General features: G+C 42.6%; 1 protein-coding gene across 2 annotated transcripts in view; it reads right to left on the bottom strand.

Moving 5' to 3' along the window:
* Positions 1–15,987, bottom strand: part of IL1RL1 (interleukin 1 receptor like 1) — a 41,954-nt gene extending 25,967 nt beyond the window's left edge. Inside the window, exons 1-2 of one of the 2 annotated variants that reach the window (XM_075917375.1) lie at positions 15,831–15,987; positions 3,514–3,584 (exon numbers count right to left, since the gene is read on the bottom strand). In XM_075917375.1, coding sequence (XP_075773490.1) covers positions 3,514–3,584; positions 15,831–15,886 — 127 coding nt within the window. In that variant the 5' untranslated portion in view covers positions 15,887–15,987. Of the gene's footprint in view, positions 1–3,513; positions 3,585–15,245; positions 15,473–15,830 lie in introns of those variants that run through there. The other variant, XM_075917376.1, reaches the window with a different exon arrangement.
* Positions 15,988–16,192: the final 205 nt, after the last annotated feature.

The raw sequence follows: 16,192 nt of genomic DNA, 5'->3' as shown, positions 1-16,192 counted from the left end.
GCTGCTCCCCCACATCCACAGACTTGTGCCGCAACACTCCTGCACCATCCACACACCACAAACCTGTGCCCTGAGCCCCTCATACACCACAACTCAAACTTCTGCACCCACACATCCACAAGCCTGCGGCTTGTTCAGCACTCCAACCCTTCATCTGACCCCAACACTCCAACCTAGAGCCCCCTTTCCGAGCCAGCATCCCCTTCTCCACCTCCTCCTGCATCCAAATTCCCTTCCAGAGCTTGCACTTCTCACCCCTTCCCACACCCAAATCCTTCGTTCTCACCCCAGAGCCGGCACTTCCTGTCTCAACTCAATGAGAGTAGATAAGGGCTGGGGACAGCAACTGCTGGAGAGGAGGAGAACAGAGAGAGAGGGGCCTCAAGGAAGGGGTGGGATCTTGGAGAAGAGATGGGGTAGATCTTGGCTTGCCCTGACATTTAAAAAGTGATCTTGGGTGTGAAAAGGTTAGAGACTACTGCCTTACTCCTAGCCTGCTTCTGCACCCTACCTCCACCCAGACCTTGCACCCTCACCTGCTCCTGTACCCCACCTCCTAGCCAGATACTGCACCCCCATCCCTATCCCACGCTCTGGCAGCCCTGTCATACTGAACCCCTCATTTTGTCCCCATCCCAGAGCCTAAGGCGGTCCACAAAATCCACTAACTCCAGAACCACAGAAAAGTAAATCTGGCCTATGAGAAATCCTGAACCTCAGTCTTCCCTGTCCCTTCCTCTTGCATGGTGGGGCTGGAACACCAGAGGAGTTAGGTGTTTCAGTTGCGGGAGATACATCAGCAAGGGTTGGGTGGCGGGTTGGAGGAGGTTGGTTTTTCTAGGTTTTTTTTTTTTTTTTTTTTGCTTCTCGCTTGTATGGTCCCCAGCTGATTTTTCTGTGGGTTCTGTGGGGCCACTGCAAAAGGTTTCCCACCTCTGCCATAAATAAAGAAAACACTGAAACCTTTTGTGTTGGACATAAATTAATATTTTACTTTACTTAAAATGAAGTTTGATAAACTAACATGAGAGAGTTAAAATGCCAAATCTGTTTAACAATTTAAATTAAATCATTCTCCCTGGCTACAGTACTAGCAAAATGGCTTGGGCATAATTATGTAATTAATGGTGAGTTTCCATTAGCAAAAAGGTTTAATTGAGCCAGGTGGTCCATGGGCCAAAAAAATTGAGAACTTGATCACAACCATGATAAGTGAACTAAAACAATGGATGTTGCTGGACCAGAGAGTGCTGGATTAGAGAGATTCAACCTGTAGTGAGCTTTGGAGTTAAGACAAGCTGATAGAGGAGGTGGAAAATAAGAGGAGTCATGAAAGAGAAGAGGTAGCTTGATGAAAGCCTGTGGAAAAAATCTTTCTGGCAGAAGAGATACTTTGTATCAGGCTAGAAATGCTGCCTCTCCAAAAGGCATAGGGTTGTAAGTATCAGCCATTTAAGAAGGTGACAGTGATACCTGGCCTAAAGAGAAATGCATTTAAAACAGAAGCTTTTAAAAAGACAAAAGAGGCGGAGAAAAGTAATATGCAAGTTTTGAAGGGTTAGACTCTTATCGGTAATTATTTGAAAATTACAAAGAAAAATGCTGCTTGAAAATTAGATTTAAAGATATTTGTGTTGTATGTGTTGACATGTGGTGTTGACAGTTTGTACTTGAAGCTTTACATTTTTGAAGCTCAACATCTTCTCTCATTTAACAATTATTGAGAGCCCACCACATAATTTCTCACAAAAGTGAAAAATTAAATGGATAAAGATTGAAAAAATACTTAAAAATAAACATTGAAATATCAGTCAAAGTTCCCTCCAAAGGTTCCAACATTGGAAAGTTTTCTGTCTGAAAATGAACTGGTTCTTGACAAAAAAAAAAAGACATGAAAGAACAACCTTAAGCAAAACTTTGAAGATTGGTTCAGCTTCTACTGGAAAGTAAACAACTGGATACATAACCCTCTCAGAATTGAAATTGGGGAGGTGCCCTTTTGTTTGTCCAAGTAGGTACAAGAGTGCTTGTTGAAGCTTTCTTGAGATGAAACATTATGGTCAGAATTTAAAAGCCATTCGCTAATTGAGTTTTGGATTCTAAAACCTGGAGAGTACCAGAACTTGCAGACAAAGCAGTGAGTTTTCTGATTCCATTTGCTACACTTACTGCCCTCATGTCCAAATACAGAATCAAAATGAATGTTGAACCTGAACTAAAGCTAAAGCTGACAAACATTACACCTGACTTCCCTGAACCTTGTTCACAAAAGTAGGCACATCCATCACATTAGAAAGGTAAGCCTACTGGTATTAAAATATGTGTTGTGAGCCTTTATTTGTACAACAAAATTAATTGAGTTTTTTATATAACATTTTTATCCAAAGCACTTTACAATAGTTACCTAACAGTATAAACAACATTTGGAAAGATCATTCAGGGTATGTCTACACTACCCCGCTAGTTCGAACTAGCGGGGTAATGTAGGCATACTGCACTTGCAAATGAAGCCCGGGATTTGAATTTCCCTGGCTTCATTTGCATAAGCCAGGCACCGCCATTTTTAAATCCCGGCTGGTTCGAATCCCGTGCCGCGCGGCTACACGCAGCACGAACTAGGTAGTTCGAACTAGGCTTCCTAGTTCGAACTACCGTTACTCCTCATTCCACAAGGAGTAACGGTAGTTCGAACTAGGAAGCCTAGTTCAAACTACCTAGTTCGTGCCGCGTGTAGCCGCGCGGCATGGGGTTCGAACCAGCCGGGATTTAAAAATGGCGGCACCCGGTTTATGCAAATGAAGCCCGGGAAATTCAAATCCCGGGCTTCATTTGCAAGTGCGGTTCTAACTAGGAGGATAGTGTAGACATACCCTCAGTAATTCACCGAAAACCACAGCAATTCCCAAGTGGCCAATGGAAAAAAAAAAGTTTGAGCACCACAGGCCTAAATAATATTACACTAGTAGACAGTGGATGTAGAGACAATCCAACAGCCTCTACTTGCATGGCCAAACTGAAGCAGAAGAGACTATTAACATAAATAAGGGTGGGGGGTCTAGTTTAGCAAAGCTTGGCAGTCATGCTTGCACTTAGCCAACATCTCACAAAACAATATGCAAAAAAACATCTTGAATGAGAGAGGAGATGTTAGCTAGGGCTCCAGTATAGCAAAGCATTTAAACATATGCTGGACTTCAGTGAAACTTAAACATGTACCTAGGTGATTTTGTTGAACTGGGACCTAGAATACCAGTTATCCTTTCATAAAGGAGCTCTTCCTTTCATCTGCACGGCTACTAGAAGCAGACAAAGGAAGCTTAGTTTAATATCTCATGGACAGACAATGGTTGATGTATTTTAATAACTTTATCCAACATTACCTGAGATTAATTTTCAACTGTATTTAGTGGTTTGAGCTAAGCCAGCTAGTTTTACATGATGTGTCCGTTGTTTGGAGACATTCAAGTTACTTTTGTAGAACACATTATCACAGATTTGTAACATGAGACTTACATGATTCTGATGTCATGGAAACTGAGAGGAGAGTAGATAGCAGCATCAAGTGCAGAAGGCCCATCATGTTTCTAAATTGAGAAATAAAAAGAAAGAGTGGATTATGCAGAGTGCTTTCCTATTGCATCCGCAGTACTATCTCTGGAGTACTGATAAAGATGAACATTGATTAAGAGATAACAATATAGGGTGATGATAAACTGGGTCATACAGCCTGCTGATTGCTATTTCTACAGCTTGATTTATAGCAATTGCTTCATTAGCCAATATGAGTTGGAGGTTGACACTGCTATTACAGTTCTTGTTGCTGCTCGCTGCAGTGTTCCTAGTCTCTGTTTGCCAGAAGCTGGGAATGGACGGCAGGAGATGGATCACTGGATGATTGCCTGTTCTGTTCATTCCTTCTGAAGCACCGGGTACTGACTGCTGTCGAAAGACAGGAGACTAGACTAGACAGATTACTGGTCTGACCCAATATGGGTATTCTTATGGTGAAGAAAAAAAACATATTTTTGCTGATGTTTCCAAAGTTGAGGTTTTGCTAAAAGGTGAATTTGTTCCAAAAGTCTGAGCAAAATCTGTTTAAACAATCCTTGGCTTCTCCAAGCATGAACAATATCTCTGTGCTTTAAATGAAGGCCAAGATTGCCTCAACCCCATGTGCAGATGCATAATAGCAGGTATAGCATAAGGAGCCTCCAAGTCTTGTGTTCCTCATGCAAAGTGGTGTCAGCCTCAGTCCTGGCAATCACCTAACACAAGAATGGTGCAGGAATGTATTACTGCCATTAATGGCATTAAGGACACCGAAAAGAGGAGCAGACATGGGCCAGACAGATGTGCAAGAAAGAGTTGAACACTGCACCCTTAATGGGTGCAGCAGCAGGCCTATTCCCATTACAGGCTGTACCAGAAAGTTCCAGAGACTTCACTGTGCCTGCTAGAACTCACACTGAGCAGCATGACTTAGCACTTCCCCAATAAAATACTTTATTAAGGGGGAAAGGGTGTAATGTGTACACACATATGAAGATTTGTAAACATAGCCATGCCCTACATTGAACCAGACAAGGGGCTTGTGAATTAGCAAATTAGAATTTACATCACACTCCATATCAATCAGTGACTAGCGTAGTTCAGGAAAGCTAATGATACAACTAGGAGTCCAAATTCTGAGATGAATCCTGCTCACATGCCACCTCAGGCACTTTGCCCATTCACTAGGAAGAAGCAGCCAGACAACATCTCAAAAGAGAGAATAAGTACAGTCCAGCTAAAGTTGGCAGCCTGAAGAGCTTCATGTATCACTAGAGCAGATCAAAATTCAGCACTTCAGTTTTGTAAAGAAATTTGACATTTCAAAGATTTTTGAAATTTCCTATGAAAGGGTATGTCTATACATCAAAGTTAATTCGAAATAACAGCTGTTACTTCGAATTAGCTCTACTAGCGTCTACGCAGCCAAATAGCTATTTTGAAATAAATTCAAAATAGTGGAGCACGTATTTCGAATTTGGTAAACCTCATTCTATGAGGAATAATTCCAAATTCGAAATAGCTAATTCGAAATAAGTGCTGTGTAGACACTTATTTCAAAATAGGGGGCCTCCAGCCTTCCCAGGGTGCCCTGGTGGCCACTCCAGCCTCAAACAAGAACACTCCTCTTCCTCCCCTCTCCTCCCTCCCTCCCCAGAGCCCTTAAAGGGGTTAACTCTGGCCACAGTGCCTGTGCCAGCTCCAAGCCTGCCAGCCCAGAGCCAGCAGTCACTGCCCCTGACCCAGTGGCCCCAAAACATGAGCCAGCGAGCCACTGGCAGCCAGCCCTCCACCGCTCCCCAGGAGCAGTCTGCCAGCTCCCAGGAGCCTGCCAGGGCCTGGAGAAGGTGGGCACCTTCCTGGTCCAGGGTGGAGATCAGGGTGGACCTTAGGTTTGGGGGGGATGCCCCCAACATCCGTGATCTCCTCACTAGATGGAGGAACGCAGCCGTCTAAGGCAGGATAGCTGCCAGACTGGCCGCTATAGGCCACATGCAAACCCAGGAGCAGGTTTGCATGAAAATCAGGTTGGTCCAGCAAGACCCCCCACCCTGAGCCCTGAGCTTTCCCTCCCCTTTCTTTCCCTTGCTTCTCCCTTTCAGCTTCCTCCTCCAAGGTTTCCCCCTCCCCTTTCTCACCCTCTTTCCTTCCCTCTCCCACCTCCTTTCTCCAGTCTCACCAGTTTAACCCTCCCCCAGTTTTGTTAAATAAAGAGAGTTTGTGTTCATGAAAATACGTGTATTTTATTTGACATCAGGAAGGGGGGCTGGGAGGGTAAGTGGAATGATGTGGGGGAGGAGTGAAGCACAAGCCCCCAGTGAGGCAGACCAGGGAGGCTCTTAGTGCTTGTTAGGGTGGAAGCTCTCCCACAGGGCCTCCTGGATACTGACAGTCTCCCGATGGACCTCCTGGATGGCAGCCTGCAGAAAATGCAGCCAGACTCACATCAATGCGTTCACGAGAAACACCAGAGTGCCTCCTTTTTATTTAAGCATCAAATGTCTTCAGACTAAGCTATTGCATTTTTTATTTCATCTAGGTCTAGGCTCCATGTTGCAGAGAGCTGTGGTGTCCTGACTGAGGCAACCAAAGCACACAGAGACACAAATGCTTTGCTGTCCCTCATCGAGGTAGGCAAGCAAGCAGGGAAAGCTGAGAACCAGCTGCCCAGGGTGGGGGGTCCCTTTAAGCACAGGTCTCAGATAGCCTCAGGCAGCAGCCACACAAACTCCTGGCCTGATGCCCTGCTGGACCTGGTTCCAGCCGGCCTTAAATGCAATTCAGTGTCCACTCAGTGGACGCGCTATTTTGAAATAGCAAAATGCTATTTTGAAGTGCATTTTGTGTGTAGATGTTAGATAATATATTTTTAAAAATACACTATAGCGTAGACATACCCAAACAGAAATGCCAAAAACTCCACTAATTTGGAATATGTAAAAAAAAAATTAAAGACTTTTTTTCTTTCAACATTTATTTTACTTTTTAATTTTCATTTTATAAGTTTTACATTTTTGTGACAAAAATAATATTACTGACATGTCACAAGAACTTCAAGTTCAGTCATCATTTAATTAGGAAGCTCTTGCATCTGTTGCAGGTAATAGAGCAATCTTCAAGAGAACTCTACGTAGGAGTAAATTACAAAAACGTAATTTACTCCTACTTATAAATAAGGAAAGCACAAATTATGTTGGATAATAGGTAAGTAACATACTGCACATGTATGCTGTCTTCACACTTCCTGTGCTTCCTTTTTATTTAAACATCAAATGTCTTCAGACTAAGCTATTGCATTTTTTATTTCATCTAGGTCTAGGCATGTGCCAAGCCTGAAGTGTAAAACAAAGTTAGTTTTGAGATTTCAGGGTACTTTCAAAATCACTATTTTTATATGTAGCTATCTAGATAGAACTGTCTTTTTCTTCCAAATTTAATATGCTCAATAGCAGCCAGGGGATTTTTTAAGATTTTAAACATGATAACAAAAAAAATCACTTGAGAGCAAATATGGGACTTTCCATTATATGATACTTTTGAGGGAGATTCAGAAATGACAGAAAAGATAAGATTTTAGCACTAAATTTCATCTCGATCTTAAACTCATCCATCAAAATGTAATAAAGACAAATAGTGAGAAATTTTAAAGATAATGTTCATCAGTGATTTTCATATTTTTTTCCATTTGGGGACCCCTAAAAGAACTTCAAATGAAGGTGTGGCCCCCTTTGCATATGTTAAACAGCCAAACAGCCTGTGGACCACCAGGAGTCTGCAGATCACAGATAGAAAGCTGAACATTTTCAGCTGATTTTAATTTGATCCAAGACAGGAATGCCATCTGTTTTCAGTCAACGTTAAGCTAATTTCATAGATTTTTGTTTTTAAATCTGCTTTTTCCACATAGTACATATTTTGTTTTAAAACTTTTTTCTAAAGGCCTCAGGTGGACAGCTGGATAATTCAAACATTTGGTTGAGGGAATGTAGAGTTTTCCACCTCTAGGTTACATCAAATCTAAATCCAACTGGGGACCCTGATCTTGCAAATACTTATGCATGTAAGTAGGGTTATTGATTTTTATTCCACAATTGAGGTCCATCTTGGTAGTATTTTAAAACTGTTGCCATTCATGGGTTCTTCCTAAATAGGGAAATGTAGCCCTGCATTCTCCAGGGAAACAAGAGATACAAATATTCTTCACATTAGTCATTACAGTCCAGATTATTAAAACTATTTAGGCACTGCTCATTCATTGTTGCAATGCCTATCTGATTTACCAGCCTAAATCTCACATTCAAAAAGATATGACATGGAATTTAGACTACTGAGTGCCTAAATCCTTTTTAAAAATGAGTAAGGTTTTGTGACATTGAACGTAATAGCACCGGTTTTAAAAATCTGGACCTATTTGTTTATCTTCTGAGAGACTACGGGTGTGTCTACACAGCACCCTAAACTCAAAATAAGATACGCAATTTGCACTACACAAATTGCATATCTTATTTTGAAACTATTTCACAATAACTTATTATGAAATATGGTACATCTACACAGCACCACATTTCAAAATAACGTGCTATTTCGAGACATCCCTTAATCCTTATTCCACTAGGGTTACCAGGATGCTGAAATAGTGCGCCCGTTATTTCAAAAAATATTTTGAAATAATGGACAGCTTGTTAAGTTGCAAGATAGCGATTTTGGGATACCAGAGGTAGACGTACCCCATGAGGCTATGTCTAGACTGCATCCCTCTGGCGACAGAGGGACGCAAATCAAGCACTTTGGAAGTGCAAATGAGCCCGGGGTATAAATATCCCGGGCTTCATTTGAATACTCACGCTCGGGCGCTGTGCCAATCATGCGCCCTTTCAAAAGTGAAAGTAAAGTGTAGCCGCAGCTCTGCCAACAGCGGGGAGCTTTTTCAGCAGATCCTGTAATCCTCAGTTTTTGAGTACAGGAGTACAGGATCTGCCAAAAAAGCTCCCCACTGTCAGCAGAGCTGTGGCTACACTTTACTTTCACTTTTGAAATGGTGTGTGATCGGCACAGCGCCCGAGCGTGAGTATGCAAATGAAGCCAGGGATATTTAAACCTCGGGCTCATTTGCACTTCCAAAGTGCTTGATTTGCATCCCTCTGTCGGCAGAGGGATGTAGTCTAGATGTAGCTTGAGTCAGATAAATGAGAAAAGAAACCATCCTCTGGTCTAACACAGAAATGGAAGGCATTTAAGGTTATTGGACATTACATAGGCATGAAGCACTTCAGAACAATTTTTTTTCTTTTCCAAATCAGGAAATGTTTTCTTCCAAGGAAGTTTTTGTGAAATGACTGGTTCTCTGTCCATAGCGTATTTATCTCAATGAAAATGACAATTGTTTTAGTATTTATTTTAGAGCTATTTTGTTAAACAAGCATAAACCTCATCAAGATGACAGAAAAATAAAGGTAGCAATCTGCTTTTGAAGAAGTGCACATATTACCTAGATTAGAGATTGTCCAAATTCAAAATCTCTTTCCAACTTTAGAGTGTGTGTGAGTGATAAAAGGGGGTATGTCTACACTACCACCCTAGTTCGAACTAGGGTGGTTAATGTAGTCATACGAACTTGCAAATGAAGTCCGGGATTTGAATTTCCCGGGCTTCATTTGCATGTTGCCGGGCGCCGCCATTTTTAAATGTCCCCTAGTGCAGACTCCGTGCCCCGCGGCTACACACGGCACGAACTAGATAGTTCAGATTAGGCTTCCTATTCCGAACTAGATAGTTCAGATTAGGCTTCCTATTCCGAACTATCTGTACGCCTCGTGGAAGCAAGTACAAGGCTGAGTTTGAAGCTTAATAGAAAATCATGAGCAGTCACAACTCCCCCAGTTGTTGAGAGGTAGCGTTGGCTATTTACTAAAAAAAAAAATCTAAGCTTTTATCTCTGGAGAATGAAGTTTATATCCCTTGACAGATATTCTTTCCCTATATAAATTCATAGAATCATAGAATACTAGGACAGGAAGGGACCTCGAGAGGTCATCAAGTCCAGTCCCCTGCCCTCATTGCAGGACCAAATACTGTCTAGACCAGGGGTTCCCAAACTTTTTGACACGGGGACCAGTAAATCCATTCACGAGCTTTTGGAGGACCAGTCACATTCATTTGCATATCTGCATATTCAAATAAGTTGTTTCTGGTCCTCCCAAAGCCCCCCAGTGCCAGCATTAGCAAAGCTTTTGATACAGTCACCCACAATATTCTTGCCAGCAAGTTAAGGGAATATGGATTGGATAAATGGACTGTAAGATGGATAGAAAGCTGGCTAGACCAGGGTTTCCCAAACTTTTTACTTCAGCTGGAACCCGGTTTTTTTCAGTACTGTCTTTTGCAGCCCCAAAATATAAACACATATAAAAAAAGAATGAAAAATGAATAAATTTTCAGTGTTTCACCCGGCTGCATCCTCTGCCCAGCCTGGGGCAGGGCTTGGGGGACTCGGCGCCACATGAGCACTTCCTGAGGCGGGAGCAGGAGCCGATTGGGGGTAGGGTATCTGGCTAAGAGGGAGGGTGCAAGGAGGGGTAGGGTTGCCAGGTGTCCAGTTTTGTACTGGACAGTCCGGCATTTGAAGGTTTTGTCTGGGAAAGAAATTGAGAAATTACCAGACATAAAATGCCTGGTATTTTCTAATTAGGTACGTTTTATTATAATTAGGTGTATTAGTCCTTAGCTGCCTGACTGGTAAATGTGCTCACGCTGTCTGAGTGTGTCTACCTGCCAGGCAGTTCACAACTACTCCAGAGAGGGTATGTGGCGGGGGAGGGAGCAAAATGGAATCCCTGGCCAGACTCACTCATCTGCCAGGGTCTGCAGGGTCTGCATGTGCCCAGGTCAGTCCTGCTCCCCCCCCCATTTCTCTTCCCAATTTCCCCAGTCCAGCCCTGCTTCCAGCGGCCAGTTGCCCCCACCCCCAACCAATCCCCTACGGTCAGCCCCGCTCCCCCAACGACCCTCCCCCGACACCAGCCCCGCTACCCCCGTCCAGCTCTGCTTCCAGCAGCTGATTCTCCCGTCCTCCTCCTCCTGATCTCCCCCGGCCAGCTCCCCCTGCCCCCGTGAAGCCCTGGTTCCACCACCTGCCCTCTCCAATCTCCGCCACTGGACAGCCCTGCTCCCCCAACCCTGCTTCTGCTGCCCGCCCACCCACCCCCTGCGGGACAGCCCAGCTGCCCCCAACCCTGCTTCCGCTGCCTGCCCACATGCCCGGATCTCCACAGGACAGCCCCACTCCTCCAGTCCTGCTTTCACCACCCGCATCTCCTCGGGACAGCCCCGTTGTCCCCAGCCCTGCTTTCGCCGCCCGCCTGCCCGGATCTCTGTGTGACAGCCCCGCCACTCCCGACCCTGCTTTCGCCGCCTACCCGGATCTCCGCGGAAGAGCTGCGCCACTCCTAGCCCTGCTTTCGCTGCCCGCCCGCCTGCCCACATCTCCACTGGGACAGCCCTGCTGCCCCCAGCACTGCTTCCCAGCAGCCAGTTCCTTCCCCCCTCCTCCCAGCCCGCCCCACTCTGCTCCCCTCCCAGCAGCCATGCTGAGGCCCGGTATTTTTTTCCCGCAGCCCAGTACCAGGCCGCGGCCCATAGTTTGGGAAACGCTGATCTAGACCATCCCTGATAGACATTTATCTAACCTACTCTTAAATATCTCCACAGATGGGGATTCCACAACCTCCCTGGGCAATTTATCCCAGTGTTTGACCACCCTGACAGTTAGGAACTTTTTCCTAACGTCCAACCTAAACCCCCTTGCTGCAGTTTAAGCCCATTGCTTCTTGTTCTATCCTCAGAGGCCAAGATGAACAAGTTTTCTCCCTCCTCCTCATGACACCCTTTTAGATACCTGAAAACGGCTATCATGTCCCCCCTCAGTCTTCTCTTTTCTAAACTAAACAAACCCATTTGTTTCAAGCTTCCTTCATAGGTCATGTTCTCTAGCCCTTTAATCATTCTTGTTGCTCTTCTCTGGACCCTCTCCAATTTCTCCACACCTTTTTTGAAATATGGTGCCCGGAACTGGACACAATACTCCAACTGAGGCTTAACCATCACAGAGTAGAGTGGAAGAATGACTGCTCATGTCTTGCTCACAACACACCTGTTAATGCATCCCAGAATCATGTTTGCTTTTTTGGCAACAGCATCACACTGCTGACTCCTATTCAGTTTGTGGTCTACTATAACCCCTAGATCTCTTTCTGCCATAATCCTTTCTAGATAGTCGCTTCCATTTCTGAATGTGTGAAACTGATTGTTCCTGTGGAGCAATTTGCATTTGTCTTTATTAAACTTCATCATGTTTACCTCAGACCATTTCTCCAATTTGTCCAGATCATTTTGAATTATGACGCTATCCGCCAGAGCAGTCGCAACCCCTCCCACCTCGGTATCGTCTGCAAACATAATAAGCGTACTTTCTATGCCAATATCTAAATCGTTGATGAAGATATTGAAGACAGCCGGTCCCAAAACAGACCCCTGTGGAACCCCACTTGTTATACCTTTCCAGCAGGATTGTGAACCATTAATAAATACTCTCTGACTATGGTTATCCAGCCAGTTATGCACCCACCTTATAGTAGACCCATCTGAGTTGTATTTGCCTAGTTTATTGATAAGAATATCATGCAAGACCATATCAAACGCCTTACTAAAGTCTAGGTATACCACATCCACCGCTTCTCCCTTATCCACCAGACTCATTATCCTATCAAACAAAGCTATCAGATTGGTTTGACATGATTTGTTCTTTACAAATCCATGCTGGCTGTTCCCTATCACCTTGACACCTTCCATGTGTTTACAGATGATTTCCTTAATTACTTGCTCCATTATCTTCCCTGGCACAGAAGTTAAACTAACTGATCTGTAGTTTCCTGGGTTCTGATTTCCCTTTTTACAAATGGGCACTATATTTGCCCCTTTCCAGTCTTCTGGAATCTCTCCTGTCTCCCATGATTTTCCAAAGATGATAGCTAGAGGCTCAGATACCTCTTCTATCAGCTCCTTGAGTATTCTAGGATGCATTTCATCAGGCCCTGGTGACTTGCAGGTATCTAACTTTCCTAGATTATTTTTAACTTGTTCTTTTTTTATTTTATCTTCTAAACCTACCCCTTTCCCACTAGCATTCACTATGTTAGGCATTCCTTCAGACTTCTTGGTGAAGACCTAAACAAAGAAGTCATTAAGCATCTCTGCTATTTCCAAGTTTCCTGTGACTGTTTCTCCTTCCTCACTGACCAGTGGGCCTACCAGGTCCTTGGTCTTCCTCTTGCTTCTAATGTATTTATAAAAAGTCTTCTTGTTTCCCTTTATTCCCATAGCTAGTTTGAGCTAATTTTGTGCCTTTGCCTTTCTAATCTTGCCCCTGCATTCCAGTTTTGTTTGCCTATATTCATCCTTTGTAATTTGTCCTACTTTCCATTTTTATATGACTCCTTTTTAATTTTTAGATCATGCAAGATCTCGTGGTTAAGCCAAGACGGTCTTTTGCTGTATTTTCTATCTTTCCTATGCAGCGGAATAGCTTGCTTTTGGGCCCTTAACAATGTCTCTTTGAAAAACTGCCAACTCTCTTCAGTTGTTTTTGTTTTTCCCCTCAGTCTTGATTCCCACGGGACCTTATCTATCAGCTCTCTGAGGTTACCAAAATCCGCCTTCCTGAAATCCATTGTCTCTATTTTGCTGGTTTCCCTTCTACCTTCCAATTAAGGAACAATTGCCTCACAAAAGTACTGTACTTTAAAAAATAAAGTCATAGAGTTTCGGTCCATCAATGGCTATTAGCCAGGATAGGCAAGGATGATGTCCCTAGCTTCTGTCAGAAGCTGGGAATGGGTGAAAAGGGATGAATCACTTGATGATTGTCTATTCTGATAATTCCCTCTGGGGCACCTGGCATTGGCCACTGTTGGAAGACAAGATACTGGGGTACATGGACCTTTGGGCTGACCTAGTATGACAGTTCTTATGTTTTTATGTACTTTCTTTAGACACATAATAGTGTCACAGAAAAGGGTTATCAAGGACTTGGTTTACACTTCAAAGTTTTGCTTCCATAACCAAGTTGGGTAGGAGCATGGGGGGGGGGGGAGAGGGGAAATCACCCACCCCAGCCAGTACAGCTATTCCAGCAAAACTCCTGGTGGAGATGCAGCTGTACTGATAGAATAGTGTTTTGCTGACATAGCCAGGGTTATTTACACGGGTGGTGAATCTCTGCCAACAAAAGATCTCCTTTGGCCAGCATACACCACATCTACACGAAGGTGGTTTGCTGACATTACTGTATTGGCACAGACTCTATAGTGTAGACAAGTCCATAGGCTTCTGGGTTTGTGATCAGTTTACATCATCAGAGTGGATGTAAAATAGCAGCATTGCAAGGGCAAATTCTCTCCAAATAATTGTAGCCACAGTGTTGCTTCTTCACTGCACCATAACACTACATTCTTAAACCTCATTGGGTTTGCTTTGGCACCAGTTTTCAGTATGATGGGGATTCATATACCGCACTTGTTGAGTTATAGTTAGAAAAGTTTTTTCAAAACACACCTTGTACAGAAATTTAAAATAAAAAACTTGATTCTGTTTTCATTTTCCATTAAAGCCAATGGCAAATCTACAAATGACCTCAATAAAAGTGTGACCAAGGATTCCCAATGTCTAAACACGTTGATGACAATAGGGACCCGGTTCTCCAATACCTGATACCTTGTGCAATCATTTACACCTCAGGCGAAGGATGAGAGCACAGCAGATGTAAAATGCTACCATTTTCATTTAGTATCATATCACGCTAAATGTGCACAAGTGAATATCATTGTACATCAAGATGTGAGGCATCAGATTGGGCATCAGATGTGAGGAGTCAGGCCCCTGGGCAAATGGTTCCTGTATCTTTGCTGAGGGACAGATGCAGCCTAACTTTGGACCCTTAAACATTTGTGGAATCTCTTAAAAGAGTGTGATGAAGGATTCAAATATGAACTTCTTCCCCTTTTGCAGATATATTTGGAACTTACAATATGTTAATATAAAAACTATCTAAGAGTTTCCTGGAAAAACACTTATGCAATAGATTTATTTCCATAATATCCTGCCAAAAATTTCAAGTCTCTAGATAAAAGCTTTTCCTGTTATTCTCCAACAGCCTTGCTGCAACCTTCCTTTGATACTAATAATAAATATCATGTTCTGAGAAAGACATATATCTTTCTGGGTTCAACTATCCAAACTTTTAGACTGTAAAGGAGACAGTCTAGTTCTAATGTCTGAAAATACAGATATGAAGTGTCTGACCCTGCAAAGCAGCAAGTAGCCTCAGCTGCCTTGCTATTGTGTTATAGAAGAGTAGTTGCCTACAGAAGTAATATTGCTTATATAGCTGTGTTACCACACACAGTTATTAGCTGTTTCCCAAAACTGCATATTGGCAATACATATGGATATTATATATAATATTGTTTAGAAATATGACTCAACATTATAAAACGTATACATTTCATAAAAGGAAAAACTGAAAATTAATACTAAAGTCATTTACTTATAAGCAATATTTTATGAGCCTTTGATATAAAATACCAGACGATACCCATAATGCGAAGGAATTTTAGAAGCCTTCATAATGAGTACCCATTTACCTTCCAGATGTTATCTTCAGCCTGTAGCAATCCACAAAGCTTTCCCTCTGTCAGAAAATGACACTTTAACATAACGAGCACAGCATTATACTTATGGAATACCTCTGAAGGGAATCAGTTCTTTCCACAATAATCAACACTGCATTGTAAAGTTCAGAAAGTCCACCATTAAAACATAACTATATTAGCACAAATGCAATACATATTGTACTAATGCAATATTTTGAAACAGGTATCACAATGTGGAAAATATAGTGCTATAAAAACCACAAGAAGCTTCTTTCCTATATTTGAATTGTAAGTAAATGTTTAACTAGGGAAATAGGGACAAATAGTTTCAAATTTCAAGGGTAGTCTTTCATTTTAGTTACAAAGTTACCTGTATTCCACACAAATCTGGAGTCCTTTTTCTTCAACATTGTTTACATCAGAAATAAAGGATCACGTAAGTATGATGATAAAATTATTTATGCCAAAGGAATGGCTCTTACAGCATGGTCATTAATTATTTGTGTGTGATCTTTAATTTGACTCTCCTTCACACACTGAATTAAATTTAAATGTTAATATAGAAATTGAACCTACCTGGACAATTCAGAATGGAGAGACTCAGCAGGGTTGGTATGACTGGTCCTCTGCATGGATTCCTCTATTACACAACATGCCAGAGATTAGTGGAAACTTTATATACTTGCTTCTGCAATTCATGCCAATAGGAACAAGATATGCAACCTCATTTCAAGGTACCTCCCACTTTATAGAATTTATCAGTTAATGGACACGTAAAATGCTTAGTAATCAGTGCTTATCTGATGTGGTCTCCACTAACTAGAAAAACACTACTTGCATTACTAATCACTACATACAACACGTAAAGCAACTTTTAAAAGTTTTTGTATAATAATGTAATAAGCCTGCTTGGCTAGTTACTATGCGTCCTTTCCCAT

Source organism: Pelodiscus sinensis, chromosome 1, assembly GCF_049634645.1.
Source record: "Pelodiscus sinensis isolate JC-2024 chromosome 1, ASM4963464v1, whole genome shotgun sequence".
NCBI classification, from domain to species: Eukaryota; Metazoa; Chordata; order Testudines; family Trionychidae; genus Pelodiscus; species Pelodiscus sinensis.
Note: the sequence above shows the minus strand (reverse complement) of the source record. Positions and strands in the feature narration are given on the sequence as shown.